Source organism: Anguilla anguilla, chromosome 13 (assembly GCF_013347855.1).
Source record: "Anguilla anguilla isolate fAngAng1 chromosome 13, fAngAng1.pri, whole genome shotgun sequence".
Lineage (NCBI taxonomy): Eukaryota > Metazoa > Chordata > Actinopteri > Anguilliformes > Anguillidae > Anguilla > Anguilla anguilla.
The window spans coordinates 24,115,060-24,142,281 of record NC_049213.1 but is presented as its reverse complement, the minus strand read 5'-3'; the positions used below and the strand labels follow the sequence as shown (position 1 = coordinate 24,142,281).

General features: G+C 41.7%; 1 protein-coding gene and 1 non-coding gene across 4 annotated transcripts; both read right to left on the bottom strand.

Annotated features, from left to right (window-relative positions):
• Positions 1 to 3,392: 3,392 nt before the first annotated feature.
• trnaf-gaa lies at positions 3,393 to 3,465 on the bottom strand. The gene has a single exon. It is a non-coding gene; the product is annotated as a tRNA-Phe (tRNA).
• A 5,675-nt stretch (positions 3,466 to 9,140) lies between these two features.
• Positions 9,141 to 26,419, bottom strand: LOC118210880 (G-protein coupled receptor 22-like). 3 transcript variants are annotated; one of them, XM_035387362.1, is made up of 3 exons: positions 26,399 to 26,419; positions 25,556 to 25,719; positions 9,141 to 10,779 (listed from the first exon to the last, which is right to left on the bottom strand). In XM_035387362.1, exon 3 carries the CDS (start codon positions 10,640 to 10,642, stop codon positions 9,170 to 9,172), a length of 1,473 nt encoding a protein of 490 aa, XP_035243253.1. In that variant the 5' UTR covers positions 10,643 to 10,779; positions 25,556 to 25,719; positions 26,399 to 26,419; the 3' UTR covers positions 9,141 to 9,169. The 3 variants fall into 3 exon arrangements, with proteins under 3 accessions (XP_035243253.1, XP_035243252.1, XP_035243251.1); XM_035387361.1 differs by lacking the exon at positions 26,399 to 26,419 and adding an exon at positions 25,848 to 25,985; XM_035387360.1 differs by lacking the exon at positions 26,399 to 26,419 and having other exon boundaries at positions 25,556 to 25,996.
• Positions 26,420 to 27,222: the final 803 nt, after the last annotated feature.

Genomic DNA, 27,222 nt, shown 5'->3' with positions numbered 1-27,222 from the left:
GAAGAAGTTTTGGATCCTGTAGTAAATGCCTCTATATCACCAAGTGCGGGCGGTTGCATGCAGTGTCTGGTACAGTACTTTATGTTGGAAATCAACAATGGCTCTTCTTGGTGCAAGGTGAGAACACTAACCTTGCATTGTTGCCATGGTTACAAACCCATTGCTAATTCTCTTGCTCTCTCTCTCTCCTCCCTTTTTTCTCCCTCAGACCCTTCCTGTGGGTGGCCATCCAGGTCAGTGTTCTTGGACAGATTCATTTATTATGGGTGTGTAAAGTCACAGTTGGTCTCAAGTTACGCAAGAGTATTTTAAGATGCCAACTTTAAGGTCCTGTTGGGGGGGAAGGTCATTTGGCCTGAACAAAATTGAATTCAAACTAATTAGAGCAGACTGAAATTGACTGTGGAGTCATTGTTCCTGAAATCCAGTTCCTCCTGGAACTTATGCCACCCAAGTCCTTAATTGAATCAATTATCTGCATCACTGGCAAATTCAGAATTTTCCCTGCTTCTGGGAAGTGTACAGAACAACGAGACCTATAAACATTAAGGGATTCAAGGAATTAACAATCCTATCCTAGGAAAGAAGTTGCACCTAATACACACAGTGTCTCTGATTCACCAGTAAATCTGGCCCATAAGTGTGAGTAGCATTCCTAAAATAATAATGTTAACATTGAACATTTTAACCAAGAAAAACTTTTACACAAGTGGGACCAGTGGCTGTCCAATACATTGCGGCTTGCACTATCTGGGCATATTCTATTAATGACAGTTCACTGTATTTCCCTAAACACAATAAAATACTAATCTGTTAATTTATCAACATTATTATTTAAACCAATTTATTTACGACCATTTGCTATCATTTGGATCATTGCTTGTGCTCTTATTGCTGTTGCCTTTCATGCTACTATTCAGTCATTTTTATTATATTACTGTTTTTTACTCATTCAAATTTGGTAATACAATATATAGTGAAGTCTATAGTTTATTTGAATCTGAATAACAATGTTCCACCATTAGAAGCTGAAAAAGGCCAAAAGGCAGTTAAAACAAATATGCTGTTATGTTTTAGCTGCGTTTCCACAAAATTCCTGTTGAAACATAAATGCACATGCACATGCCCATGCATACCCACGCATGCACACACACATGCACGCGCACACACACACACACACACACACACACACTATAGAAAATATGAATATTGGCAATTCCATGAAAGGCATGGATTGTTCTGGATCAGATCAACTTTCTTTTCATTTCTTCAGTTAAATTGAATTCAATACGCCTTATTGTATTTATTACAAACCATGAAATATTGTAAAAGTAGGTAAAGTTTTGACAGAACAACACAGTATACATTTTATGTTCATACCTAAATAATTAACAATATGAATAAATGACAAGATAAATATCTTGTCTTGTATAGTCGTATTTCAGTATGCTAAGGGTTCACCTCTACCCACTTGATAAAAAAAGCATATTAAGCCAATGTTCCAGTTCTCCTTCCCTTTTTTCTCTCTGTCTTGCAGCACCTTTTCTAAGAAAACAGCCAGTCAGCAGAAGCACTGCACATAATGTGTACTCAGATCAATTTTCATTCTCAAACCGTCACACTCCTTTCACTGAGTGTCTATAGGACATCCTGCACTGCTTACCCCTTTGCTGTGGAAAGGTAGCCATTTTCCACAGTCTCAATGGGGTGACGCAAATCCCCCACCAGTCTCACTGTTTGCCAGGACCTTCCTTTTTGTGACAGAGTTCTACCTCAACAACACAACCTGGTGAGAGGACCACATCAGCCAGAACTTTACTATGGGCCAGCTGGTGTCCAGTTCTTCCGCCACAGTCCTGCGAAGCCAAAGTTGGGCCAAATGTGCATCTGTTTCCCTGGACCAAAGTGCAGTCACAACTCAGTGCCAGGAATGAAATAAATGAATGTGTTCTCAGATACTTTCTTAACCAAATTGGAAAACAACAACCACAGCCAGGGCCAGATTAATGCCCAGGCCACATAGGCAGGTCAGAGAGGGGCCTAAAAATGCACCTGATGAGACATTATTATTACTAAAATGTATATAGCGAGCTCCACAATGTTCGGGACAAGGACATATTTTACTGATTTGGAAAGGAAGGAATCAAGGAAAGGAGGCAAGGAAAGGACATAAGGAATCAAAGAAACTTGTATAAGGCAATTGGAACATCCTTGCTCTTTCAAGCGTCAGTTTGAAGCTTACATCAGTTCTTCAGATGGGGTGAGGTGGATGCACAGGTGCCATATGTCATATTTTGGGCATTTTGGGGATTAAACAATAAAATGAACAACTACATTAAAATCAGTTGCCTCTGTGAGACAATTAGGTTTTATGCAGGACTCACAAAAGAGATATTGATTTGATGAGAGAACTGCACTGTTCTGCTTTATGTAAGCCAGCCACACATTTGTTTTAAAAATGCACTCACAGTGCCCCCTTGTGAAAATTGTATAGCTCTGCCATGTGCTAGACACTCACTGCAACAGCCAGTTGTTACATGCATCTGACAAACTGGATCGCTTAATTTTTGTACCCCTGAGTAGGTGTAAGCAAGAAGGAATGTATCTGTTTTTGGATTTCAAGCCAAGCTCTGTTTTTAATTACTTAATTAGCTAAATCATGTCCGATTGGACATTTTAGCTACATTTTACTGTCAAGATCATGACTGACACCTGATTCTGTTCGTATGCACCAGAATGAAGGGTTTTACTGTGGTCTAAGTAAAATGTTCTTGGCCTGTAGAGTCTATTAGCTAATTGAGCTAGGGAATTGGTGGAAATAAAAATCTGCATCCAGCCCTCCAGGAATAGAATTGCACAATTCTGCCCCATGCACTGAAATATCTCTCCCTCAACGCCAATAATAGTGCTGGTTTTCTTTCTAGTTTATAGTTAATTGATTGATTAATTGGCCAAAGATCCCACTCACCTGGTGTCCCAGGTCTAAAACAGTCCCTGGTTAGAGGGAAAGAATGAAAACCAGCAGTCTGTTCTAGACTAAATAGAATTTTGAATGAAGATTCTCCATACAAAACTCATTTAGTCCAGGACTGAACTTAATATGTGTTGGTGAAACCGGCTCTCTATTTCATATTCTCCTACAATGCAACTTGCTCTGGATAAGAGGTGTAATGTAATGTAATAGTTTTCTTTCGGCAGAGATAAATTGAACAACCACAGGAAAACTTGTTTTGGTTTTGAAAAAATGAAATAAATACTTTTTTTTTAAAAAAACAACCAACAAGTTTGGCGGTGTCTGATGTTTTGTGTGCCCCGCTTCTTTCATTCGGGAGTTCACAATTTTCGTGGCGAATCAATCCAGGTTTGCCTTCCGGGCAAAATGACCCTTTATCTGCCGAAACCCGGGATCGAACCAGGGACCTTTAGATCTTCAGTCTAACGCTCTCCCAACTGAGCTATTTCGGCCCGTTAATCGCCTTTTATTAATTATTGTGGTGTTTTTAATGACATGCGTAAAGATACCTACCCCGTAACTGGTAAACCTTCGTCGCGCAATGGTTTAACTTAATTTAAATTACGTACGCATGATTACTGGCATGGGCATCCTGCGGTCGTTCAGAGGGTTGCACGTCCTCATAAATTAACGCTACGCAATACCCGGGTAAACAGCGGGGGCAGTATACATTTCATGCCTAGTGACGTGGCAGATGCTTGGACGCCAGAACATTCAAGTATGTTTCCAGCCTAAATCGCCAGCAGATATGTTTAGCTGAATGTATGGGCGATTACTATATTAGCACATATGCACATGCGCTCATGCACACACACACATACACACTCAAGGTGACTTTCCTCTTCCCATAGCCTAAGCAGATGTCTTCCCATTGGTATGAGAGGAGCAAGTAAAAAAACAAATGGAGGGAGGAAGAAAAGGTGGAATGACATTCAGAGAATCACACCGGCACATTGTAGCCTACTGTGTAGACTACAGTGATTAAGATTTTTGTGTTCAAGAGAAAAATGAGAGCTTTACTGAAGTGCAATCATAACCTTATCCCAGTGTCCCTTTTACTGTTGCCAGTTCATTGCTATAAACAATTGTCTCAGGTTTATAATGCTTCAGCTGATAGCTGTTATTCACACACGTTCAGTTATGCACACACATGTAAACACACTTTCGTTTTTAATAGATTGAATAAAACATTTCATAGTTTTAACATAGGCTTTTACCCCTGTGAGTAAAGGAAAGATGAGGAAAACGAGCAGAGAGATTGAGGGACAGAGACAGATAGACAATGTGAACAGAGCCAGGAATGAAGGGAAAGAGAAGAGAGACCCCTGTGGACTACAAACACATTGGATTTTATCTTCACTGCTACAATGTTGTTTCCACCAAGTGCAGGCCTGACATTGCACTCATGTAAGTATGTAGCTGTGAAACAGGATTCTGGTGATTGGGTAGACTGGATCATATTTGAGGGGCCAGGGTAGACTGGAGATGAATAAGGTGGATGGATTTGTCAATGAGACAGTGGTAGGGAGACAGCACAGGGGACAGAGAATCCGGGACATGTTGCTAAATTTAGGTATCTAACAGAGCAGACTGTCTGAGGAGCTGTTGGGCCCCCTAGGGAGGCAGCCTGGGGGCCCAAAGGTACTTCACTCTTGCCACACAAAGCCAGATCATAGTTCACGAAAGGATCACGTGGCCAGGAGAATGACAGAGCTCAACCTGAAGCAGAAGCACCGGAGGAAACTGGCTTTTAAAATCTCACCATTGAAACACTCGGGTGTTCCTTACCATGTCCAAATGAAAAAGAAAGATGGGTGTTTTAATAATTGTAACAGCTCTGACATGGGTTTCAGGGGAATAAAAGCATAACAGCAGGCCTCACCTTCCGCTTAATGTAGAGCAGTGAGAGACTGGAACGCTGGGATCCACCTGTGTGCTCTTCTTCTGGCTCTTGGGGTGACGTCGCCCTTTAGCTTGCATGCTCATTCGCACAGCTGAGCTCCACTGCTATTTATGAGTGAGAGCTCCAGTCAGAATGCACTGCTGTTTCATTGGGGGTGTCACTGGGCTTCGACTGACAAATCTGCAGTGTTGTCAGCATAACTGCCATACAGGTTGTTCTACTCTCTCATGTGTGTGGAGCATGTATGCATGCGTGTTTGGCATATGAGGGTATATTAAGATTTGTACACATATAAAACTGCAATTGCAATATTTCTGTATATCTGAACAGTTTTGCATGTGTTACAATCACTGTAATAAGGTATATGAATCCATTGGTATAAAACTACAGTATGGACTATACATGAATGATTTGTTTATTTGTGTGTGTGTGTGTGTACACGTGAGACAGAATCTGCTGCTCTCTCCCTCTTGTATCCCCCTAGCTGCAGCCCACACACCTGACCTATCTGCCCTGTACTGCTGCTGCAGCCCTTTTATTCTCGTGGGAGAGAAACCCACAGAACAGTAACAGCTTTTTAACTCCAAATAACCGCACTGCAATAATAGCTACACTGCAAAAAACAGAAAATAAGTCCATTTTAAATAAGTATTTTAGTCTTATATTTAGACTTAAAATCTTATTTCAAATACGTTTTTACAAAATAAGACAAAACGATTGCCAATGAGGTGAGACAGTTTTACTCATTTCAGTTTTTGCCAATGGGGTAAGACAAATTGTCAAGCAAAAAGTAACTTAAAACAAGCAAATATTTACTAGTTGAGAGAAGAAAAGATTCTAAGTCTCAGTACAAGACTAAAACACTTGTCCAGACAGACTTTTGGTGCTACACAACAGCGCCATCTGCCTGTTGTGGATGCTGATGTCTGCCCTGTCTGTCTAACACAGTTAAAGAAGAGCACATGGTGACATATTACGGTGATGTATTTCTGGGACTCTGCAAGGGAAAGAGTTGAACACTTGTGTAGGACACTGACTGAAATTGACAAATTTAATAATACAGACTGTGTCTCCTCTATAAATACAGTAAAGTTACACAATATAAATTGTATACAGTAATAACCATGTGTTGGTATTCACACACGTAAACAGAAGTGCAACATAGATATCAACACATACATCAGACGTGTGCATGAATACCACTTACGCCCAGAATACGGGCTAGAGTTCTGTTCTGCTAAGCGAAGGTCAAGGTCATTCTCTTTCCTCAAACTCGAATCCACAATAACATGGTCTATTTAAGCAACTCTTGAACACAGACAGTTTTATTCCATCAGCGTAATGGTGAGCCATGTCAGACGGTGCTTTCTGGAAATCCTTGGGCAGATGAGACCTTTCGTAGTAACAGAAGTACGGGAAGGCTGGCATGCGTAAACAGAAGGGTTGGAGTCTATAGGGTAGGAACACCCAGTCCAGCAGGTTTTTACAAATGCTTTCTCATCGCCATCTTTACATGTGTTAGGACAAGGCCTCCCCTTACAATAAAATGAAATGGGCTAAATTACGAGCAAAAATACACCGGACATATTAGAAAATATATCAATCATTGCCAATCTCCCATGTGTAAAATATGAATATACTGTAGAATGTTTTGTAAAATATGTTCTACAATATATGCAAAAGATTGCACGTATAAAACTGGTACCAACTGATATATTTTGTAACACATGCCATGCATTTTACAGATATCAGTGGTTGTGTCTATCATATAGTACATCATAAGGGTAAACAAATCCCATGAAACATTTCATAATGTTTATTGTATATACACAGTATATAAAATAATAATGAATTTCTAATGGCTAATTTAATGTACTTATGTTCAAGGTGATTAAGAGCACAAGGGGAGTGCAAAGTACAGATGTACAGCAGGTGCCCAGCAGGGTTGGAAGTGTACATCCTCGGACTCTGTATAATAGGCTGGTCAGAAGTCCTAATGGGTTGCACACAAATACTCAGGTTGGGTCTGACTATCCTGTTTAACAATGGCATCCTGAATGGAAACACAAACACACATGCACATATAGACTTAGAAATACACGCATGCATTCACATGTGTACACAGACACACTAACCCAGGCACACATATGTATACATACACAGACATACGCACTCTCTCTCTCTCTCTCTCTCTCTCTCCTGTAGGTAAAAAATTTAAATGGCCTCACAGTTGAGTGCATTTCATTGCGTGCACTGCAGAAACAGAGGGAGCTGGGACTCCACTCACTGAGAAGAGGAATGGGAAGAGTGACTCTGACAGCATCATCACACACCTGGGCTTCATGCCTAATATAGCGCCAAATCACTGATTTGTCCCGTGTAAACATGTTTCCACACGGAATGCAAGATGCAACCATATGACATGACAAGTTGTGCATGTTTTTCTCATTTCATTTGCGTCATAAAACACAAATAATTTTAACTGTGTATAACAACATTCACAATAATTGTTTACTAATCTTTACTAATCTGCTATAAGAAACCTTAAAGAGGTTAAAAATAAAAAAAAGGTTTTAGATTTTTTGCTTTGGTTTGTTGCACCAATTATAGAAACCCCCAGGTAGAAAATTGATCTGCTGAATTAATTATGGATCGTTTCGGAAATGATCAATGATGGACACTTTGAAGAGTTGTTCTGGATGTATATTAAGGTACATATGTACTGCACCATAGCTCAGTACATACATACTGAGTTATGGAGCAGTATATAGTGTGTGTGTGTGCGTGTGTGTGTGTGTGTGTGTACATGCATGCAAACATGTGTGTGTGCAAGAATGTGTATGAGTGCATGCGGTGTTTGTGTGCATATACTGTATGTGTGTGTGCATTATATATGACAAGTTAGACATACATAAGCTGCATTTCTTCTGAAGCCCTCACTCCTTAGCTGTAGCTCTGTTATGCCTCAGGCAAGCTGGATTCATTTCCACAGCAAACTGACCCCAAGTGACAGTGTTAGCCAACCCCACATACAACAACAACAGGTTGGCCCACAGCCCAGATGAGTCAAGCAGAAGTAAGCCTGTTTATCAAATGCAAACCACCACAGTCAGAAAGCCTTTTAAAATACTAGCTCAAATCAAAGTAGCAAAGTCTTGCCAATATATTACTGAGAGTTTATATGAAAGAATATCCAAACCTCTTAGGCTGTAAAATGTATCAGCACATAATCAACCTTATTCAACATGACTGATTTATGTTTTAATCTTTTAGTATTAAAAGTATTTTTAAAAACTAAAAACAGCCTCATGCCTTTCTCCTCATATGAGGGAACCCCTGTCCTGCAAGCGCATAAAAACCTTGCACAGCCAAACACTCTGACCTGAAAATACACACCCACAGATACACTCTCTGTTACATGCACATGCTCAATAAATACACATATCCACACACACCTGGAAATACCTAGTCTCCTACACACACATTGCTCAACAAGCACAGAGTCTCACACGCCTGAAAATACACCAACAAAATGCTCAACAAAATTCATACTGCACGTGTACACCTTCAGTTTTATTACCAGAATACTGTAACCGCTCCTAGAAACTTGGAACTGAATTAAGGCATGAGTAATCTATTGCAAACTCTCACTTAGAATTGGGTTGCTTATTTGTAGCGTGTAACATTGTTCGTCTTTTTATTAGAATCTGCGTAGGAGGATATCAGTAGGCATACAGAGGATTGCCATTATTATTATTAATTAAATGGACAGTCATTTAGAATCATTATTCCAGCATGTGTGTGAGTATCTTAAGTGTAATTATTCAGTACTGTGTAAACAGACTGTATGACTGCTTGAGTGTGTGCCCATCTGTCAAGCCTGTGTAAAGCAATATGTGTGTGTTTCTGAGGTTAAACAGAGCAAGTATGATTGACTGCCAAACAGTGAGTTCCGCTTTAGGAAGTAATCGCCATGGAAATGGAGGGCAGCACCTCTATCTGTTTCAATGCGGTATAGCTTAACAACAGCAGGCTTGAACCAGTACACCAGGGCATCCCATTTGTCTGTGTGAAACTGTAAACAGTGAATGACCTCTCTCTGTCTCTCATGCACACATACATACATGCATGGCAGCTCTCTCTCTCTCTCTCTCTGTCTCTCTCTCTTTCTCTCCCCCACTCCCTCTCTCTCTCCCCCCCCTCCCCCCCCCCCCCTCTCTCTCTCTCTCTCTCTCTCTCTCTCTCTCTCCCCCTCACTCTCGCACGGCCTCCGTGAGGCAGCGGTCCGTGCCGTCGCTGCCCTCCTGGCGGGCTTTGCGGCCTTTGCGCGGCTCCACCCAGGAGTTGTGTATGACGGTGCCGCTGGGCGCCGGGTCCACCTGCAGCAGCGACACCACGCGCTTCTTCACCTTGCTCCGGAGCGCGCGGCGCAGCTTCTGCCGGGCGAAGGCGTACAGCAGCGGGTGGAAGACGGTGGTGCCGTACGCCAGCGCCAGGAAGCAGAGCCGCAGCCTCACCAGCCAGTCGCTGGGGCCCAGGCTGAGGATCAGCACGTTCGCCACGGAGATGGGCGCCCAGCAGCCCAGGAAGGTGGAGATGATGATGAGCGACATCTTGAAGACACGGCGCTGCCTCTCCCGCCGGTCCCGGTGCCTCCGTACGGCCCGCCGCAGCGCGATGATGGCCGACACCGATGCCTGGACCCCCACCGCGGGTGGGGGCGGGGCCGGGGCGGTGCCGCCGTCGGCCGCGATCAGAGGGGCGGAGGACAAGGGTGGGGGCGAGGTCGCAGTGGGGGTGGGAGTAGGCGAGGGGATGAGGGGAGGATGAGAGAGGGGTTTGATCAGCTCCCCTTCCTCCCCGGCTGCTCCCGCGCCGTTCATTTTGCGCTTCCTGCGGCGCCCCCTGCAGCCCTGGCCCTTGAAGCGCGGGCCCTTCTTCAGGTGGGAGCCGATGCGGATGTTGAGGGCCCGCAGGATCTTGGAGTAGGTGAACAGCATGACCACCACGGCCGTGAAGAAGGCAGGCACCTGCAGGAGCAGGTGGTAGTACATGGGGAGCCCCGTGAGGTCGCCCTGCCCCCCCACACACAACAGCGTCCGGTTGCGCCATACGGCCGCCAGGGAGGGGTCGCCCGGCCCCCCCTCCAGCCCGGAGAAGAACTCCACCTCCAGGAACGGGATGAAGAAGACAGCCAATGAGATGGCCCAGACGGCGGCCAACAGCAGCGCGGCGCGCCGCGGGGTCAGCAGCCGGTTGGCCGGCCGTACGGAGATGTCGTAGCGGTCCACGCTGATCACCAGCACGTTGACGGCGGTGGCGATGCTGCTGAAGGTGACGCAGGCCTCGTGGAAGCAGCACAGCAGCGCCAGGTTGCGGTTGACGGGCAGCAGGATGATGACCACGGTCAGCGGCAGGCACAGCACGCACACGATGATGTCCAGCACGTGCAGGTTGACCGTCACCATGTTGCTGACCGAGTCGACCAGGTTGGACTGGGCGCAGTAGAGCACCAGCACGGTCAGGTTACTGCTGAAGCCCAGCACCAGCTCCAGCATGAGGAAGCTGGTCAGGGACACCTGGAAGCTGATTGGGTATGGCAGGTACCACCCAGAGTCCGTGCCTGCTCCATCTGGGACCCCCAGCCCCCCTAGGCCAGCTCCCACCTCTGCCCCGCCTGCCCCATCACTGGTCTCCAGGCGATGGCTGAAGCTGTCTGTCTCCATGGCACCCTCTGGTTTTCCTCATGCATAGCAACCCTTACCGTCACACCCCCCCATGGTCTGCTCCCATGTCCACGCCTTCTCCAGCTTACAAGCTGCAGGACCTGTGAGGTGAGATGTCGGACAGGTCTTTGATGGCTCTGCAGACACAGAGAGAACAGAGACAGAGAGGATTTGAGAACGAGGAGCTGAAAGTGAAAGTGAGTGGGGGAGGACAAAGAGACAGAGAAAGTGTCAGAGAATGTGAGAGGCCCACACAAGGGAGATAGAGAGAAGGTTAGAATCTGCTGAGGTCACTGAGTTAAGATATTTTTCTACTTTTTTCTTTCCTGACAAAAGCACAACACTTTTATTCATGAACACCCAGGCAGAAGAAGGCCGAAAAATTAATTACTGTTGAACTAGAAGGAGGACAAGATCAAGGCAAGGGATGTAAGCATATATCTCTGAAGGCTGAGAAACAATACTGTTGGTTCACTGGTACAGTAGGTGAGCCTGGCCTTGTAAGGTGTGTAGAGATGTGTGGTGTGGGAAGTTGGAAAACCTATTCATATATGCAGATGCGTGTGAAGCATGGCATCCCTGATAAAACCTGTGGGTTGGGTGCGGCATTATTAGCAGGATGGAATCACTCCCATGGTTTTGCACGCAACTTTTACAGGAGACCACTCAGACCATTACACTACACTGCTTTTCTAACCACTTCCGTACAATGCTGATCTTTTCTATAGGTCACACTATACAGAATCTCCACAGTTACACTACAATCCCAATTACAACTATTCCATAGGCTAATGGATTCTTAGGTTCCAATATGGTGTTCTCACTTTCATCAGATAATGTGTGTTTTCTTGACTAAGAGACCTCGGTAGCTCCAGGCACTAATCCATCTTCCTGTGTAATTACACTTTAATCATTTTTACATCTTTGGATGGAATTGGCATCAATAAAGCAACTTAGGTATATTATCCCCAGAAATTGTCCCTGTTAATCACTATACTGCTGCTGGCTTACAATAACCGTTTGCAGTTTTTTTAAGCCAATATCAGTGATTACTAGCTGCGTGTGACAGGACCAAATGATTAACAGAGGACTATGATGTAGTGCCTAAAAGGTCATTAGCAGGACTTCCGGGTAAGCAGGTAGGTGAAAATTGAACACCAATGCCATTCTAAAAAGCAGGTAAACCAGAATTAACTTGGCCAGGGTTCCTTGGGTAACTGCTGAGCTAATCGCCTGACACATATAATAAGACTCTGCCAGCGGGAAAACAGCTTTCCCCCAATGAGCACTAACACGACTATGTGGCGTAAAGTGTGCAAAACAGTCACCGGCAGGCAGATGAGTGTGTGAGCTTTAGGAGCAGTTTTCCCTATGGAGATGCAAGAACTGGCAAGCCATTGGTACCACAGCACGATTTTTCAAATATGAGGAAAAGTGGGGGAAAAGCAAGTGCTGCAGGGGACAACTTGGCCCCCGTCCCTCCTGGGCAGAAGCCAGGGGTAGCAGTCTCTGTAAAGCAGGAGTGAGAGCACAGATCAGTGCAATATACTGCAGAAGGGGGAACGAAATCACCTGCTGCAGAACCAGAAAGCGAAGCTCTGAACTCCAAGCTTATATAACAGAACCCAACCAGCAAAAAAGAAATGTGTGTGATGCAAATGGACCACTGTGAGAACCTCAGCAGCCAAATGAGTCTGAGGTGCAGTTTCTGGAACTCAGACATGCCTGCCAGCCACCCCTTAATCAATGTCATAATGGCAATCATAGATAACTGACAGTGGCTACAGTCCTATCACAGCGCAGAAGAGATAGGGACAGGAGTGCAATGAGAATTCTGCTCAGCGCACCTCTGAGCGACTTTAGTGCTCTCCAGATGATTAACTAAATTTAATTTTCAGCAGGTCAGTTTGCTGGCGTGCGCAGGCACTGTGCTAAAATGATGAGATCATTAACTCCTCATAGCACTATCAGGACACAGCCGACATTTCAACCACCGCATGGCACAGACACAGCAGATACAAAAACCACAACAGAACCGTGAAGACACAGCTTATACACAGAACACAACACAGTTATGAAGACATGACTAATCAAAATCAAGTGTTAATCACTGCACAGATACAAACATGACTTTACACTATCTACCAGCTGACACAAAAAACACTACACAGCCTCAAGGATACAAACACACTGCTACACAACAAAAAGGACACAGCTAAACAGGCACCAACAACAAAGGCACAGGCAAAGCATTGACTATTGAGTCAAAGTGTGAGTAAAGTGTGAGTCTGTTGGTCAGTGGTTCCGCAATGTGTGCCAGTCACTAAGCAAGCGAGTCAGCCACTCGTGCCACTTGGTTTATGCTTCAGAATAGATCAGACACATTAGTGTTTGCTAATCACTCGATGTTCGGACAGTCCGTGCGTCATCCAGTGTCAGTCTAGGTCTCCAGGTACTAAATTAAAATAACTACCTCCCCACTCTGCTAATTCACATTGCATTCTCCTCTAATCACAAAGTTCTTCAATATACTGTTAAGAACCCACATTTTAAAAACATTATTTCAGTAATCACAGCCCTTTATATGCTTTGCTTATACCATTAATTTATAATCTGTATTCAGAAAACAAAATATTTTGGTGAAAGATTAACTATTTCTCCTGTTCTTGCTATAGCAACTACTTTGCAGTTAGACAAATGTCTAGTTTCATTGATATTATTTTACTGTTGATAACATAAGCTAAAAAGTAGTAATGAAATGTTCAACATGCAAACATATTAAATATGTCCATACAAATGTAACACAAATAAGATATTCTACAATGCATGATTGAACATGGCAATAACTTATAATCCATATATACGTAATAAATGCATACATGTAAAATAACATGCTATATGTTTGGATACTTCAGTATTAATTCACAAGTACTACCTTTTATAAGGCATGGAAGAATATGAGAAGATAAATAAGAACTAATTTAAAGAGAAGAGAGAAAGGAGAGTTAAAGGGAGAGGAAAGGAGGGGTGAAGAAAAAAGAAAGCGAACTGTATGAAGATAGCAAAAGGAGAAAGATAGATAACTTCTGGAAGAAAGAGTGATAAGAACAGGGAAATGGGGAAGGAAAGAGATATAAAAATAAATAGATGGAAAGGCAGAGAAAGAAAGGGAGAGATTTATTTTATGAAGAGAATTCTTGATAAATTCACTTTGTTACTCAAAGACGATGTTTTGGTGAATTTTGTAAAGTCACCTTTGTGTTATCTGTAAAAGTATAAATTGTATAAATACAAAAATTCAAGCAACGACAGAGAGATTTTGGCAGCACAGTACAGATAACCCAAGTGCTTGCAGAAAATAAGCACTAGTAATCAGAAAAGCAACAGTGGAACTTAAAACACATGAAGGCAAAACCATGAAATGAAAATTTAAAAAAAGTGAGCAGGCCATTGAGACCCGCCTTCACAGGAACATCTGGCCACCATGAGAGTCCAGGCAATGCTCACACCACCAGCTTCAGGTTGTTGAGGCAGAGCGACAGCTTCTCATTCCTTGTGAGAAGTATGGTAATACACTACATTTCTCTTCAGTACAACCCATTCTACTGCCAATGTTTGTCAATGGAGATTGCATGCTTGATTTTATGGACCTGTAAGCGATGGTTGTGGCTGAAATAGCCAAAACCACTAATTAGAAGGGGTTGCTCACATACTTTTGGAAATGCAGTGTATTAGGGAAAGCTTCTTCCCAAAAAAACACAGACATATATTTTAAAACAGTCCATCTGCCTTGGGGAGGAGAATAGCTTCATTATACTGGCAGTGGACCACACAGCACCTTCTCACAGTAAGCATTGCAGACCAAGCCAAATTTAGATTTTTTTTTTTACAGAGCAATTTAGAAATTTTTATTCTTTTCTACGACTACATGACTAAAGCTAAATGTTGCAAGTCTCAGAGGAAGGAGACAAAGAAAAAAAGAAAGCTATGCTATTTAAAGAGGGGCAATTAATAAACATCAACTAAAAGGTAGACGCCCTTCTTTCCATGTAGAAAGAGCAGTTTGAACAGTGTGTTTCCTGTGATTGATGTGTTCTGGCTGCCTGCTGTTGTCAAAATTGAATTTGAAATCCCTGGTAAAGTAAATGAGAAAAGACAGCAGGGAGGGGGCAGCTTTAACCATTCCCACTGCACTTTTCCACAGGTAAACATAGCCAACCTCACGCACACACACACACACACACACACACGCACGCGCACGCGCACGCGCACGCACACGCACACGCATGCACGCGCACACACAAACACACACACGCACACACACGCACGCACGCACTCACGCATGCACGTGCACACACAAACACACACACACACACACACACACATACATGCACACACACAGGTCAGACATGAAAAAGCATACGTCTGACTCTCCAATACTAAGTTGACCTATAGTACCTGCCCTGCATACTTTTTGTGTCTGTGACATTTTATTTTTACCCAGACAGTATATGTTAATAAGTGTCAGTATGTTAACAACTACCATGTGGCTGTACAAGTAAAGCAAGAGGCAAAGCAATGATTTTGCCTGTCATGCACACAAAAACTTACATAGACATGTACACAGCAATACATATGGTGATATAAGTGTTTCTTACAGTCCCTGTCCAAAACAAAGGCACAGACTCTTCTGTGTCCTGCTCCCCCATATAAGGCAAACACACACCCCAAAGAGGACAGAAATGCCACTACCTGCTGCAGTGTGAAATCAAGGTAAATCCAGCCTAATGTGCAGCCCTTAATTAACTCCCTCGTTAGCGGAGATGGCTCACCGGGGAGCCCCGTGGTCTCAGGTGAAGACTGCGAATCTGCTTTAATCACTTCCAGCTACCACAGAGATTAATGAAGACACCCTGTCGTGCCCCTCATATCAGCACCACAATCACTGGGAAACGATGAGACAGGCATGAAAACACACAAGCTGCACTTCCACTGACCTGACTTTGCTGTAGGTTATCCATGCCTGTGATGCTGTGCGATACATTTGTACTGACCTACCTTAGCTGTAGGTTAGCTTTAACTGAGGTGAGCTGTGTTTCTATTCATCCACCGTTGATGTAGATTAATTAAATATAACTGAGGCAAGGTAGGAGGCCTTCAACTAATTCAGCTTAGCCATAGGTAGCTGTTCCCAAGCACTCAAATCTAGAGATTCTTGCTCTTTCAGTTACAGACAAGTGAGATATACATATACATGAATATATACAAAACTAGTATATTTATTCACTATGGGACAGCACACACTCAGCTAATCTGCAAAGTGAGAATCTGGCTGAAAACACGCAAGCCTAATTTTAAAAAATGGATGCCTTCAACAAGATGCATTGTAACTGATATCTTTCTGTAGAAGATGCCTTCCCGTAGGAGGCGCAATGTTACAAAATGAAAGCTTTTCCCAAGGGACCACCCTGAAAATGCAGGACACCGCAGACTCCATGAACAAAGATTTCATTTCTATTCAAAGAATTATTTAGCATTGGCTCAGCTGTCGCTCTGTCACCATATGCATGTAAATAAGTACACACACACACATACACACACACACTTGCACACACACAGGCACCCCCACACACACGCATGCACACACACATACATACAGACACACACACACACTTATGAATATACATATACATCTTTCGTATAATATTTAAAGTTATAGGATTGTATCTGCTGCCAACCACAGAGCAATCTAAATTTAACTAAATAAAATCTAAAGTTAAGTAAGGATGGGGGCAGACGAAAGGAAAATGGGAAGAGAGTCAGTTAGCAGAGAGCGAAGGTATAAAATAGTCTGTAAAGTAAGAGTCAATTAGGAGAGAGCATGGATTCATGACTGCACTGGCTATTGGTGATGTCTGCACTGGGGTAATCAATCAGAGTCTTAATTTCTCACTGAATTCATTCCAAGCCATTAATAGCCTCATCAGCAGCAGTAGATACCAGCCAGACCTAGACAGGAAAACAAAATGTCTCACCTCTTCTCTCCCTCTCTTAGCTCCCACTCACTCCCACTTAAAACTCACCCTCAAAAATTCCTTCTTTTTACCTCTTTCAGGCCACACCCATTCCAATTTAAAAGCTGTCTTCTGACACCATGATGCGTATCAGTATTGGTAATTGCTCAATACAAACAACAGTTCAACTCAAAAATTATGAAAACCAGTAACGCTATTGAAGCACAGATTACTCTTATGTTCTTTTGTCTCTCACTAAACTTTTAGAACAGAAGTCAGATCACAGCTCGCCTATGCTCAGCACACAGCCCACAAATCCCTTGACACTGCAGCAAGCATCTAAATATGCAGCATGAGATATCCACCTCTACACAGTTTTAAATTTATATAGAATTACCATATTATCTGTTTTCTTCACCCAAATAGTCACTATTTTTCTGTTTTTATAGAGTGGAAAAGAAGGACAGTTGTGAAAATGTGGTTAAGTTCTTCCAAATATGCTTTTTTAAAATCTAGTTCACCACAAATGATTAAGTTTTAATGGCCAGATGTTAACGCTTTTAGTAATTATAACTCCGCTGTTTCATCTCTCATCCGATAATTTAATCAATTAAAAATGTCAATTCTGTCTAAAAGGAATCATTTGCACGACCATATAGCACATCACAGAAAATGAAAGCATGAAATACTGGGATTTGTCAATATAAGATATTTACTGGCATGCATGACCTTTTTCCAGCCAAAATAACAAGAAGTTGATCACTGTTGAGAGTGTTGCACAGTGTCCTGTGTTTGAGTGTAGAACCTCAGCTAATGCAGAGAAGGATGTGTTAGGCGAGAGGAATGAGGAGAAACAATGGTGAGAGACAAAGGCCAGCTTCATTCCTAGTCCGGTCTGCAAGATGGTTAAGATACCCTCTGGTTTGGGAGTTGAAAACAGATTCATTTTTTTTGCCATGCTCCAAACATGAGCAATTTAGAATGGATATCTCCCCAAAATATAAACTGCCATTGTTAATTCCAAGTGCCTATCAACATGATAAAATTAGCCTTTCAGCCCAATTTGTTTACGGTTTGTACAGTTTAGGGAACACTGAGTAAACACCCCTTAACAATAACAATACAAATGTGCTATTCCTGGTTTTCAATCACACAATTACGGAGGGAGAGAGCGACTCATGTCATTTATTATTTTGTTTTGTATATTGTTCTGTATACACATCCAGAATATAAAATTGCAATATTATGTTTCATATCTGCCAAGCAAATAAACTCTATTTCAATCTGAGTTTGAGACAGGGGGAAATTACATGATTACAAAAAAAGTACAAAAGGAGAGCACAAAGGACTTAAATCTTGCAACCGGATTTAGGAAATAGTCGCAGCGTAAAAACAATCACAATATTGCGGCTCTGTTGCTGCCGCAAATACCAACACATTAACAACCGATTTACCACGACTCGTTCTATTTACTAATCAAATAAATTAAACGCTCTCATTCACAATTTTGTGGTAGCCAGACATAAATTGGATCAGAAACAATATGGCATGCAAGGAGCTATGAAATGGATACAGAGCAATCAGGCACAAGTAGCGAGGGAAGCTAAAGAAAAAGATAACTTAAATCAGATAACAGTGAATAGGAAGGGGAAAGTCGGTATAAATGTAACACATTATAAATGCAAAATTGGCTACAGTAGCCATTTCAGGTTTGTACACAAACAGTTTAGTCCTCTCCCAAGTGCCAAAATAATGGAGCAATTTCACAACCTTGGTGGGATTTCTTTAAAAAAAAATGTTTCTGAACAAGATCAGTACAAACCTGTTCAGGACATAAATTTCAGATATAAGGCATTCTTTTTAAATAAATTAAATTAATACAATAAATTAAATCATACATATTTTTAAGCAGTCATCTGTCCTTGAAAAGTTAGTATGGTTTTCTGAGTCAATTTTAGTGGGAATAGTTTGCTAGGTGACCAAAAAGACATGATGTCTGTATAAAGGTAACAGCTGTTACAATTATGCCACCTCTAAGTTCCTGTAACAAATAACATGCTTTTTTACTGTTATATGTTTACGGAATGCCATCTAAAGAGAAAACAAGAGGGTTGGTACCCAGGGAGGTCATGGAAAGGGCTTTAGATTTGGAGATTAGGGACAATAGATGGTGTTGAAAACCATCTACATGTAGCGTCCTTTTGGGAAGACCTAAAGCATTTTAAATTGTGTTTAGTATTTGTTAAATAAATTAATTGTACTCATCTACGTGTTTGACTTAAATTAGTTCAGTGTTTAATGTTAAATGGTTTCAGTTAATTTGCTTGCTATGTTGACATAGCATCATCTTCTGGGTGCTCCAAGAAATTATGGAAAAGATAATGGAAAAGAAACAGCCACCTGGTCACATGCATTTAAAATAAGCAGACACCAGATTGGTCTGTATAGTAAGCTATTTGCTTTGAAAAAGCTTACTTGGGTGTTAAGAAACAAAAACAGATTTCCTCATCGATTTGGACTCGCTTCAAGGTACGTTACGGAGCTGCTTATGCGTCAATGTTTGTGCACGTCTTTTTTCATAAATGAAGCCCCATGCTTCATAATCTCAGGATGTGGCTGGTCTCACATTAGAATTGGAAATGTCTCCTTGATTACCATTAGTATGCGCAGAAAAAACCTCCATATCCATATTATAGGACATTCTCGTTTACTGTTACAATTATTCCAGTTATACTGACTAGGTCGTATGAATATTACATCAGACTGCTTGTACTTTGGTATAAATTGAATATGACTCGATTACGTTATGAACGTAATTGAAACGGATAATGACCTCTGACATGACAGAGCTGTTAGAAGTAAAATTTCATAGCACTAGCCTACATATTTTCTGAGTAAATGAGCAAAATCCAAAAACTGTTACATTTATACCGACACTGCCCGAATGGTCAATGAGGTACAGATTCACAACACTGGTTGGCATATTAAAGCATAGGAATACAACACCAATGGAGAGGACAAAAATTTGGAGTGACATCACTTACAGAATGAATTCATTATGTATATGGTAAATGGACTGCATTTATATAGCGCTTTTATCCAAAGCGCTTTACAACTGATGCCTCTCATTCACCCATTCACACACACACTCACACACCAACAGTGAAAGGCTGCCATGCAAGGTACCAATCAGCTCGTTGGGAGCAATTAGGGGTTAGGTGTCTTGCTCAGGGACATTTCGACACGCACAGGGCGGGGGATCGAACCGACAACACTCCGACTGCCAGACAACCGCTCTTACCACCTGAGCTATATATATGAAAACGATCTGTAGAGGATGAAAGAAAAGATGGCATGATGTCAGGTGGCATACAAAAGAAAAACTTTATGAGGGCAAAGGACACAAGTGGTGGTCCCACTAAGGAAATAATATTAACACTGATAGAACAACAGGCGGAAAAATCCCAGCAAAATTAGCTAGTTGTGGGGTTGGAAGGAATAGACACGGATGAACTTCTGATGGGAGAAGGCCACAAAAGTGTATAAAGGTAACAATTCACAATTCATGATATAGACTTACCCTACTGAAATCATACGCAGAACAATTGTTTAAATTCTGAACTGCATTTTTATTCTAACTGCAAGTTGATGACTTCAGTGGAAGTCTTGCATCTTTTCAATAAAACATCATTTCATATCATATCTGAAAATAAATGAGAAGTGATTAGTAGAAACGTGTGAAAGCTATTTTAAATCTTGTCTCCTTTCCAGAGTGTTATGCAACAGAGGATGCATTTGTTCATCTCCACCCCATTCAGCCCACAAGGGAAACTGATTTGACTGCAGAGAGCGTGTGTGCAGCTTGACACCCTTCTCTGGCATGCTGTGTGTGAGCTATAGGCTACATCAGTACACACAAAAAATATACATTAAAAGGAAAGTCACAGAGTAACGCAATCCCTGAAAATTACATCCTAATAGAGATTTCTCTCTTTTTCTAGAGCAATTGCTACTCTACCCTTCGTTTCTATGCACAGCCTAGAGTTCAGGTAATTGCAATGTAATGTTACAATGTTACACACCTGAGCTGTAAACTGAAACCAAACCACTTATGGGGAAAATGGCATGTCACTGGAAGGAACTATGGGAAACCTACGAGAGCTCTATGGGAGAGAAAAGGAAACAAAAAAAGAAACAAGGAACAAGACATAAAATAGCTAAATGAGAGACAGATAATCCAGAGTATCTGAGAGAAGATGGAAAGCAAGACGCAGAAGAGGGAGACATAGCTGACAGAGAGAAATGATGGAGGAGAGGAAGGAAGAGAGAACACAGAGCTGGAAAACTGTCAGAGGAGAGATGGATGGCAGGAGTAAACAGGAGGGAGAAATATTCCCCTCCAGCGATTACAGCCTTCTGCACCCTTGTCCCTCCTACTCATCAATCACCTTGTTCTCTCTCGCGCTCTTTTCCTCTCTTTAACTCTCACTCTCTTTCTCTCTCTTGCATTCTCCGTCTCTCAAAAGAGAATTTCAGCACATAAAAATGTTCCAGCACTCACCAGGAACACAACAGCATAATATTAAAGTGGAAGCATTGTATCCAACAAGCTATGATGAAAAAAACAATGTAAGATTGCAACAATATGCAAGAGAGTCTCTATTACATCAGTCAGTGCAGTTGCCTCAAATCAATGTTCCATCAGAAACCAGTGTATTAGTTTTATATTAGCATTGCCATGCTGATTTCACAGTACCAAACCAATGTGACATCATCTGTGGCATAAGTTATGATGTTACATAAGAACATATGATGTTATGATGAACGCTAGTGCCTTCAATAACACACAGTTTGGAAAAATCTGAAAACATCAAAGTAGTCACTATGGAAACTCAAGTACCTTAATCTCTGCTGATGAATGATATGAGATATTTATATTAGTTGACACAGACAAAATTTTAGAGGAAAAAATCTAAAAGAGGCTAAATGCCAGGTGGCCTTTCAATTCCATATGCCAGTTTGAAACACAGCAGTAATATTGCAGGCAATTAGGCTTTAAAAAGCCAAAGCATGCAGCCCTGCTTTACATCCTCTTCTGACATACACAAGGCAGTCTGGCATACACATGCAAATGGTTTCATTACCCACAATTCCTCTTGAGTTAAAAGTACTTGCTTCTTTCTCCTGACAGGCACCTGGAGATGAGAATTCTCTTGCTGAATAAGCACCCCCTGGTGGACAGTGAGCACCCCAGCTCTTTAGATCCAGCTCTTACTACTTACTAATCTTGATCCCTAGAACAGTGGCCAATCTTGGTCCCGGGGACCCGCTGTGTATGCTGGTTTTTGTTCCAACCAGGGATGCAAGGATTTTTCTTAATTAGGTGCTTTTCATGCTTAGAGGAATTATTTATTTATTTGAATCAATGGGCTCCCAATTAGGCAGTTCAACAGATGTGTTTCAGTTCATTCAGAATTTTTTCCTTAAACTTATAAACACAATGCAGATGTGGTTCCTTATTGCAAATTGTTGATTTTAGTGCTCATATGTCCTCACTTTCACTAATTAGGAGCCTTATTGATTCACCTCAGTCTTTAATTTGATCAGTTAAACAATTTTGTTACCTCTTTTTATGTAACTGTTTGCAATGCAGCATAATAAGCACAACATGAACATCAGTCTGCGATTCTTCATGGAATGCTTAACTATTTCTGACATAATGTTGCTTAAGAGGGTAAGTAATGCCCCTAGACTTAAAAAGCAGATAAATAAGAAACATGTACAGCTTGTTAAAATTATGAGATTTCAACTATGGTTGGAACAAAATCCTGCATGCACAGGATCAAGGTTGGGAGCCACTACCCTAGAAGATCTATCTCTATTTCATGGACTTCTTTGCCACTCCACCTACCTACATGATTCATCAGAGATGTAACTGACCATTGGTAATTATTAGCAACCAATCCAACATCACAATATGGACCTGGTCAGCTCAGTATTGTATTGTAAAATAAGGAGCTTTACTAATGAGGATACTGTACTACAAAACTTGTCAAATTGTCTTTTCCCCACAGTCACTAAAACTAGCTAGCCACACAGCAGCACTGAAAAGCACTAATAATGACTGCAAGCAAATAAATGCCTCTGATGCATAGCGATACAAAAGATAATATTCCCATCTAGGTGAATAAGGCATAAGAGTAGTGGTTCCCAACCTCGCTCCTGGGCTCCCCTGTGTATACTGGTTTTCATTCCAACCCCAATTGCAATCCCAGAATTTTAACAAGCTGTTCATTTTTCTTAATTATGCATTTTTTGTGCTTAGAAGGATTATTTACTTCTTAAACCGCATTATGTCAGAAATAGCTATGCATGCCATGTATTAACGTCCCATGATCACATTGCAAACAATTTCATAAAAAGAGAAAACAAGATAATTTAACTGACAAAATTAAAGAATCAATAGGCTGAAGGCTCATAATTGGTGAAAGTGTGGACACATGGCCCCCTAAAACTAACCGTTTGAAAGATAATGAAGAATTTAATGACAAAGCAAACAACGAGCCAAACCTGCATGGTTAATAAGTTCAGCAAAAAAAAAAAAAAAAAGAAGATTAAATTACTTAAGTGTTCATCAGCCTGATTAGGAGCCTACTGATTCACCTCAGACTTTACTTTGATCAGTTAAAATACCTCTTCTTATGTAGGGGTCTCAGAACCACTGGTCCACAACTATGAGTCAGTGACTACCATATGGGGCCCTGCCACAGTGACAATGTGAGTCAAAGTACAAATATGTAATATCATATAAATCAGCTATGCTCACACATTAACTCGCACATACATTTTAAAAAAGATATTCAGAGCAAAAAACTAAATAAAAAATAACTGATTCACTGTGTGATTAGGTTGCCTGCTACAGCCTTAACTGAGATGCATGGTTTTGTTTGTGTACTGAGTTGTCAAGATGCAGTGTAACTTTTAATAATTTATCAGAGTGTTTTTATAGAAACACCAGGGATGCTAGAATAGCCAGTGGGCATATTCACCAGAGAGCCATCCAAAAGGAAGGATTGGTAGCTGTTCAATTTAAATATTGGAAGTCCCCTATCTGCAAAAGGAGGCAATTTGAACACAATTAATCACACTTATGCCCTGCAAGGTGAACCTGGTGAAGAGTACTCCCTGCACAAGGTGGTACTCAAACAAAACGTTGCTGCGGAATATGTTTCCTCCGGTCAAGAGGGTGCCTTGTGCTTGCTATCAGAGCCATCACAAAAGGAACTCACTCTCTTTGAGGGAAGACTAAAATTGTGGCTAGCTTTTCATTAAAATCTGAATGTTAGTGCTCTCACTACTTCACTTCTCAGCTTGTTTCTGTTATGTTTCTCTTTTCTCCTCTCCTCTTCAACTCTTATTTTCATACTTCCATCTGGTATCCTTCTGCTCACCACCTCCCTCCTTTTTCATCTTTGACTTTCTTCATTCTCCATCATCTATTTTCATTGAACCACAAGTGGCCAAAATTCTATAAAATTATGCTAATTGTATTAGAGAAGTCAAATTATTTAGTTTGCTTGGTGGCAACTTGAGAGAAATATAAAATAATGCATTGAGATGCAATATCAAACACATCTATAAGTGCGTAGTCATTTTGATGTTAACAATATTTTTTTATACATTGAAAGCATTGAAAGCACCTCATTTTAATTCTCAGTGTACTCTTTCCACTATGATTGGACACTTCCCATTACGTCCATTGTTGTGAATCTGCTCATCGCCATGTACTGTGTTAAAGAAAATAGCTGGCTTTCCATGCCCTACACTGCAACAAACAGATTTGTAATGTAAAAATAACTGTTGTATAAACCCCCTTCTCTCTCTCTCTCTCTCTCTATCTCTCCCTCCCTCCCTCCCTCCACACATTACCGCATCCTCCCTGTTGGTCTTTGCAGAAGATGTTTTGGAAGTCTTGTCTTGGGATCCACAGTAGGGAGTCCCAAGGGAGAATCAAGCGACAACTAGTGCAGCCTCTAAGCCGTTATCAGCAGCTCACAGTGCAAACAGCGTGCATCCGTAGACAACACAACACAAAAGTCATTCACATAATTGCAATATCTCTCTGCACGCGTTTTTATCGCACGACAAAATAATCGTTATTAAGCTGTCCATGCACGCAGAAGCGGCGTATTTATTTATTAATTTTTTAAATTATATTCTTTTTGTTTGTTTCGTGTATGGAGGAAGTTCAAAGGGAAAAATATGTCTGACTGTAGCTCATACCATATCACAGAATTAATCGTTCCACAAACATTATCAATTAGTTGTAAAATAAAATAGAATTGTTAACCCAACAATTCACGTTCTGTTTTCCACACGTTTTCCGCAGGTTGTCCAGAGCCAATATAGCTGTTGACACAATATTAATAATTGCTTTAGATGGGACCAATCGCAGAATAGCCGACTATACACTGCTATGAACATTACAATAATGTTAAGGCGGTCTGTTAAAGGTAAACTACGTAGTACAACAATTAAAGTACTGATTTTCTCAAACGTCCATGAACCATTGTGTCCACTATGCAGCTAGCAGGTATGTAAATATATACGCTGCTGCAGATTTTTACCGGCTTGATAGTGACATGCATGTATGGCCATTCACTTTTTAACACTGCGCTTGAGACTGGTGTGCATTCTGATACAGTACTATAGTATTTATGGAAAAGCATCAAATTAAAGGCGCTAATTACACAAACGACCACTGTACTAGTAAAGCACAATGTATGGAAAAATATCGCACCATAATCCCCATCATTTATAATTTAATATATAGCCTGGATTAAATCATGCTGCCTGATTCAAAACGTTATTGGTGACAGAGACGTGCACTGAAACTCACCTCTTGCACCAGTGACGGGGAATTCCCGCTACATTCTACTGCAGGTGTCCGCTTGTCCTTCGTCGCGTGCAGGATTCGCGCAATAGTAAATTTCAGGACAGCTGTCTGGTAGTATGCGCCGTGACCAGAATAAGGTCTCCAATAGATTCGAAAATACGTAGAAGCTTTGAAGGAGCGAAGAGAAATAAACACTTGTTTTTATTTGATTGCAATGCAGGCTTAATTTGTTATGTAATTTAGCGTGCACATAGCTGTTCCAATCGAATTAAATACAGTCACGCAACCAACATACATCACTTGTGTGAAATGATAACACATGCACTGCAGCGGGTAGCCCAACACTACCCCGTGAAGAAAAAGCTCGGTTCTCCTTCCCTCGTCCAATACGGAAACTATCTGCAGGCAGCGAAGGTGGGGGTGTCGCACGGGGGGGAATTGAGCATTTGAGTAGGAGGGAGATAAAGGGAAGTGGGAAGCGATGCAAGGACGATTGAGACACCTCAAGGGTGAACGTGTGAGAGCGGGTTGAATTTATATAATTCCTGTTCATTCATTTAATACGAACTATTTCCGTGAATGGGAGATGGCAAATCTTAAACAAATGTAGAATAAATTAATGGTTTCGACAGAAAATTTAAATCAGTACACAGGGTAATAGGCCTAATGTATAAGTTTATAATAATTCTGGCTCAGCCTGTGACAGGATGGCTGTTTGGCGACGTATACCCATCTTCATAAAGCCACTTTTAACCCCGCGTGAAATAAGGCACGCAGGAGTCCCAAATCGTATTATCACAAAGCCTATCGTCTACTCCCAAAACGCTCACGCACGTACGTACGCACTCGTATAATGCCAGGCTGAGAGTCAACCATGAGCAACGTAAGAGCTTTTATTCCATTTTTCCAGGGTCCACAGAACTGATGAATATTTGATCGCGTGGCGTGATCTTCCTTAGACTCCCTCCACTTTTACCTTTACTTGCAGCAGCATCAACTATGTCAAAACGTTCACAGAGTGACTAGGGCACAGAAATAATGTATTGTACTGAAAACCCATCAAATGTGGCATATAGTTAATTTGGGCTGTTACTGTAGCATGTGTAAGAAAGAAAATAAGTTAAGAAAAAGCAAGGGCAGTATTATTAGAAACAAAAAAGAAGCCTTAGAAATGAATAGATGTGTGTAAACAGATGTAGGCTAAGAATAAGCTTGGCAACACACAAGTTCTCATACAATCCTGTCTGCCAGACACAAAAGGAGGAACGGTATCCGTCAGGGCAGCCAACGAGAAGCGGCTTTTCACTGTGGGTTCCGGGGAGCTGGTCCACCTCCCACGGGTACATCGTAATGCTCCTCCTGCAAAACTGGTGATCTTGGCTAAACATCAAGGCACTTTTTTCCAACATTGGCCTCACGGCGTGAGAAATGTCCTTCATGTTCCAGAAATTGGCCGCCAGATGGGCTGTGCAGGGGAGAGAAGCTTTGGTGGCAGCGGCAGCAACAACCTTCCCAGAGGCACACCAGCTCTGCGCATCTGGCCATTGATCAGGATAGCTTGGGTCTGATAGGTTTCACCAGTGTTAGCTGAGCTAACCTCACCATTGAAAACCACTGGGCACAGCCTTCGGAGCTCATACCAGCCACCTCAGCAAGAGACTGTGAGCAGA

What these genes read in the sequence shown, in the direction of transcription:
- LOC118210880 (XM_035387362.1), bottom strand. Translation starts at nt 10,642, where the DNA reads ATGGAGACAGACAGCTTCAGCCATCGCCTGGAGACCAGTGATGGGGCA.